The 6,000-nt window shown below is 43.5% G+C and overlaps 1 protein-coding gene across 1 annotated transcript in view; it reads left to right on the forward strand.

Moving 5' to 3' along the window:
* Positions 1–4,384, forward strand: part of immp2l (inner mitochondrial membrane peptidase subunit 2) — a 222,847-nt gene extending 218,463 nt beyond the window's left edge. Inside the window, exon 6 of the mRNA XM_085165425.1 lies at positions 3,928–4,384. Within this exon, the coding sequence (XP_085021551.1) occupies positions 3,928–4,053 (126 nt within the window). The 3' untranslated portion in view covers positions 4,054–4,384. The remainder of the gene's footprint in view (positions 1–3,927) is intronic.
* The last annotated feature ends 1,616 nt before the right edge of the window (positions 4,385–6,000 follow it).

Here is a 6,000-nt window from a genome sequence, read left to right on the forward strand (position 1 = left end):
TCCGTGAGTCGTTTGGTACCGGGCCGCGAGAGTTGAGGCTCAGGTGTGAAATGTATAGTTTTCAGGGTTTTTATCGGTTTTCAGCGTTATTTTGTTATCGTTTTTATCGTTTACTCAGTTTTCCTGGGTCTTTTCACGTGTGTTATGAATAAATCTTCTTTTTTTCGGTACCGGTACTAGTTTTATTTTGTTGTATTTATCCGTGACACCTTAAAGGCCGGTCCGTGAAAAATATTATCAGGCATAAACCGGTCCGTGGTGCAAAAACGGTTGGGGACCGCTGGTCTAACCACAGCTCGTGGTCATGGGACAGCAGAGGGCAGCAAAAAACGATCTAAAGCATGAAACTGCCAAAAAATAAAAACATATCCTGAAAGGAAAAACCTCCAAGAAACAAAAGAAGGAAGAATTTCTATATAAATGCATTTTAATTAATTCTCAAATTTCCTGTTCTGAAAAACCTGAAATTAGGCACGTTCACTTTCTCCTACATGCTTTTCTTTGTCAATCGTCGCCTTAAAAATCTCTGCGTAAAAAAGAAGGAAGCAACGAGTTACAAAGAATCCAATAATTAACAAAAAAAAACAAACAAATATCCAAATAAGCCAAAAACAGAGCATCGAAAGAAAGAAAGCATCAATAAAGCAAAGGAAGCAATAACTACATGTCACCTTGGCAGCCATGTTTTAACCGTGGTCACATGGATTATGTTTGGCGTAAAGAAGCCAGCGTGGATACTTTTCCTGATTTGTGTCACCAGTTGAAGGAATCTTCAAACCCAAATCGTGGAGCGAAGGTGCAAAACAAACGTTTTCGTTTGATGTTTCCAACCTGGTGTTTCTGAGATTAAAAGAAAGATGAATCTGTGCTGACCTGGAGCTTCTCTGCCTCCACAGCTTTCAGGTGTGTAATTTAGCAATTCCTCACTGTCTCACCTTAGCAGATAACAGCTCAGTGTCGTGCAGCCGGATGAATATTAATCAGCTGTTTCATTACCACATGTTATTAAACTGGAGCTTGACCCGCAGCTGTTGTGAGGTGGTTTCTTTTCCTTCCTGTTACTGTAGCGTTGAAAACGTTGCTTTCTTTCTCTGAAACCAACTCCTCATAACACCTCCAGCCCGAGCACGAGCTCTCTAAAGGTTATTCTGGAGATGGAGATGAAGGCCGCATGTATATATGGTTTTAAATATAGAGGCCGGCTTTGAGAGATAACAGGAATCATTAAAAGCATATGATATTTGCTGGTGTGTGTGCGTTCAACCTTATGCAAAGCAGATCTAATTGATGCTGGACAGCGGTGAGTGGACGGATCTTCAGCTGCCAGCGTGCCGCTTTTAATTATCTCTGCCGTTGATGTCTGCAAGTCTCTGCACCTCAAGCTGAATGTCAACCTGTGAAAACCTAAATAAGAAGCATGTCACTTCAAAAATCAGACTGCCAAGGCAACTGTGACTCAAAAAGAGGAAAACCAACCCACGGCGTCGTGTTAATTCAAGCTACTTGGATACGTATCTTTAATATATTCAACAAAAAACGAAGCAGAGGGTTGGTGCCTTTCACAAACAGTCGCTGCAGGTTCTGGATGTCAGCTTTAAATCTGATGTGTTCAATTCAAAGAAGGCTTCAGTTTTATTACATTCAGCATAACTGAGCTGTCTTTGTGACTAAGCCCAACCAAAGACTACATTTAAACAAGTTCAAACATCTTTTGCTGTTGGAGTTTGCAAGTACAATCAAAGCGGTCACCCAGAAACACCCTCAACGACGGCACCGGTGGAGGCGACGTTCTCCAAACCATCGCGGTCGGTTGGAGCGCCGTCACTCTCAGGTTGAAGGTTTGCAGATTACCAACGTGTTGCAGTAAATCTGAGTCGTCGATATCATCTGTGACACGCTGACTCGGCTGGTTGTATTCTGGTTATATTCCTTATAAAAGGACGATTGCAGAGCAGCTTTACCATTTTGCACTTTCTCTGCATGTAGACGGCAACATATTTGCAGTTGTTGCCATTTTATCCCCGTCAGCACAATCAGATTCAATGAGATGATGATTGCATGCATTTGCAACATAAAGTAGACTGGCTCTGATGGGGCAACTTCCTGTGTGTATCCATCTCTGAAGCAAGCATTGGTTGCTGAGGCCTCCAGCTCCGTGATGTGACTGGAGAAAATTATTTTTGCATAACAGGTCTTGACACGTGTACTAGAGGAGGGTTTTTGAGCAAAGAAAGGCAGCTGGAGCCGTGTTTTACTTATTTATGTTCACATTTCATTGCCCAATAATCTTTTCATTTTGAATTCTTCAGATTTTGTGGTTTTAAAAGACTCATGCTGTCACGAACTGCACTTTCCCCCAACATCAGTCAAAGACGGTGGAGATTACAAAGAGAAAGCCATCGATTGTAGAGCTGAAAAGCCTGAACTGTGCTCAGATCACTTTGTTCCCTTTAATAACAGATGGTCTGCTGGAGCTGCTGAAACAGCTTATAAAGGGAGCCCTGAATCACCTGCTCCATGGCTGCCACAAACATCCTCAGACACCCTGCTAAGCAAAACTGACTACTCGACTGCTAACCCTGACCGCACGCGCTCCATCCTGCAGGGCTCCGCCCACGTCCGCAGGTCACTGCCCTCTGTGCTGTCCTGCTGCTAGGACAAACAGGAAGGCAGCCACCTCCGTATATGAGGCTACTCACCCTCTAAACTGCAGTCTGCTCCGCCCACCTGTTCCTCTGTCACCCCCCAAACCTCCTGCTCCACCACAGCTGCTTCAGTCAGCAATGCTCAAAGAGATTTCCATGACAGGCTCACTGTAGGACACCTGTGGTACCTGAGGACAGGATGGCTCTCTCTCTCTGAATCGGCTCTTAGTTGTCGATCAATCCATCAATATTTATTTATAGAGCACTTTTCACACAGAAATGTAGCACAAAGACCGCAGCCTCCAGGCCGGGCACAGAGCAGGAGGGAGGCAAAGAAGCCCCCAGCCAGGCTGAGAGGACCAACAGAGCCCCAGCAGCCACGGTCGATCACAGCCCCGGTGCAGAGAGCGCCCTCCGAGGAAACACTGGAGATATGACCCAATAAGAGTATATACAGAATAAAAAGATAAAATACAATAAATATTATGGAGGACCTAATTTAATAATATAAATAGAATAACAGGATAACATAGAATAAATAAACGTTAAGTAAAAGCTAAATTAAAAAGGTGGGTCTTGAGCCTGTTCTTAAAAACATGTACGTTTTTAAGAACAGGCCACGACGGACCGTGGTGAATCCGTCTGTCGATCTCCGGCTCCCTTCTCCCATCACTCGCGAATTTCTTGAATTCCTTAATGTATTATTGTACATTTTAAGTTGCTCGCAAAGTATTTGATGGTTGATTACATTTTTATTTTTCCTCCATCTCCTTTCTGCTGCTCTGCAATTTCTTTTGAGTGTTTTGACTTCTTCGTTTCTCCGGGGTGATGCATGTTTTACATTAATCTTTTTGGTTTGAGTGGAGTAACGGAGTCAAGGCTTTTCTTCAGTTTGCTGATAAAATGATTAAAAATAAAATCACAGGGTGCAGGTAGAATCACAGGGGGGCGTCGTCTAAAACCCTGTTAAATTTGCAGCCACTTCAGAGGTTAGATAGCGCCTCCTCACAGTTCGCACCGCTGAATAAAACCGGTGATGTTAAAAAACACACAGTAGTGGTCAGAGACAGCCCGTGGGTGATGACCAGGTCCAGAGTGTGTCCTCTGTTGTTGTTGTTACATTTTGAGTGTATGTTTGTTAAAAATTCTGTCTTTAAGTGTGACAGATAAAACTGGAGGGCTGCTGAAAACAATAGCATGGAATTCAAAAGTGGTAAAATGATCAAATAAAATTTGTTTACTTTGATCATTTGTTAAAAGTTGTGATGCTGTTTTTTCCCAGGTGTCTGTGGGGCTGCTTCATGGTCGGGCCTCTCACATCATCTGGCCACCAAACCGCTGGCAGCGAATCACAGCGTCGCTCCCTGCAAACCGAGGACCGCTGGACGCCGAAGAGGAAGAGGACTGACCACGCCCACAGAGTTTCTGTACTTTTCTTAAAGTGTCAAATTCACAAAGCCGCTCGCTGTGAGCGTGTGAGTCAGATTACTGCATTTATATAAACCGTGTTCATTGTGCACTCAGGTGGTGTTTTGCAGTCTTTTGTTTCTAAATATTTCTTTCTTGAAGGATGAAAGGACGACAAACTGAAGTCCTGTCCATGAACTTCACATTTTACATGAAAAATTAAAGATTTTGTCAAAAATTCTTTATTTTGGTCGGAGAAAACTTTAAGTTTGTGGTATTTTATCAACTAAGCTAATAATCAGTGATGGGCAATTAAACTCATTTGTAATTTCCACCCTATCCTGGTGTTGAATGTTTGAATCTGCTCATTTCCAGCTGCATATTTTTATTTTTTATGTTTTTTTAAATGTTTTCTCTTGTGCCCTTAAAGCTTCTGACCATATTTGGGATTTCCCCTCTCTGTGACGGCAGTCTCATGTCTTCATTCGCATTTTAACCTCATCTTTAGCCTCGAAGGCTTCGAGCTCGTGGGAAATTATTCTGAATCCTTAAACCAGAAATATGAATTTTCTTAATCCAAAACATTTTTGGATTTTGTTTACTAGTAAAATGTTGTAGCAGGTCACAAAGTGCGGGACTAAGATTAAACGTTTGAGGTGTTCGTCTCAGTGAACAGCTTCAATATTTCAGCAACACCCAGATTTTTAGCTTATATGTCATCTATACGTCAACAGGGAGCCCCAGCTACCCACGTGACAACCAGCCGTGGGCTCTCCTCCCGAGTGGGTGTGACCAGAAAACCCAGGAGGCACGCCTCTCTCTTCACTATGAGGGTCCAGTATAACGTCCACACCAGTCAGCCCGTTTCTCTCCCGCTCTGCTTCCCATCACTCGTGATTCAGCGTCTCTTTAGCTCCATAAATATTCTGAATTAAAGCACCTCTTCGATTGTTCGGAGTAGGGATGCACCGATACCACTTTTTTGGAAACGAGTGCGAGTACTTGCATTTCAGTACTCGCCGATACCGAGTACTTAATAAAAACATGATTTAAATTTGCAGGTAACAGCTTTAGTCCTATAATTTAACAAAAAACAAACAAACAAGGGACTGGTTTGGAATGAAGAACATTTATTTAAAATGAAAAGCATGTTGTATGCAACATATTACAGAATAAATAATTATAAAAAACAAAATTTAATTTTAAATTTGTTCGTCTGTTTCTCTGTTTAGAAGTCTCACTAGCACAGTCACAGCTAGGATGACATCAGAGGCTAGTGCGTCGTAGCTGCTCACTTTTTTAGTTAGTTCCTCAAACGGGGCGAGGATGGCAACAGTCGTCTCCATAAGAGCCCATTGGTGAGCGGTGAGATAGTCAGGGAGTTCGTGCTCGGACACGCCCAGCACTCGCTTTTGCTCAATGAGGGACTGGAGCATGTAATACGTGCTGTTCCAGCGCGTCTGTGCGTCCTGCTGCAGTCTCTTTATTGGCTGGTTGAGCTGTCCCTGAATGTCCTCGGGGCGGGAGTAGGCTAAGGCCGAATGTTTAAAATGCCCAACTATTTTCCGTCCCACTGCTGTAGCATCAGCTATGCTGCTCTGTGCTAATAAGCGTGGGTAAATAAGCGTGGGTAAATAAGCGTGGGTAAACTGTTTGTACTCGTTGTCGTGTTGGGATTTTGGTGCTTGATTAAATTACTTGTGTTAAATGCGCTACCTTTAGAGCCTCTGGACAATTTCGCTGAGCACAATTTGCAGTCCGCCTTTGTTTTCCGTCTTCGTTCACTTTGAAATAGTTCCACACGGCTGACTTGTCTCGCCTTCTCCCAGCTCTGAGATGCAGCCGGGGCCTGGGGGCGGGCACTCGGCACCTGTGATTAACCCCTTACATGCCGCTCAAACATAGACAGGTCTCAGACCGTGGTATCGGTCCCCGGTATCGGGGGACT

The sequence above is a fragment of the Neolamprologus multifasciatus genome, chromosome 7, assembly GCF_963576455.1.
Source record: "Neolamprologus multifasciatus chromosome 7, fNeoMul1.2, whole genome shotgun sequence".
Lineage (NCBI taxonomy): Eukaryota > Metazoa > Chordata > Actinopteri > Cichliformes > Cichlidae > Neolamprologus > Neolamprologus multifasciatus.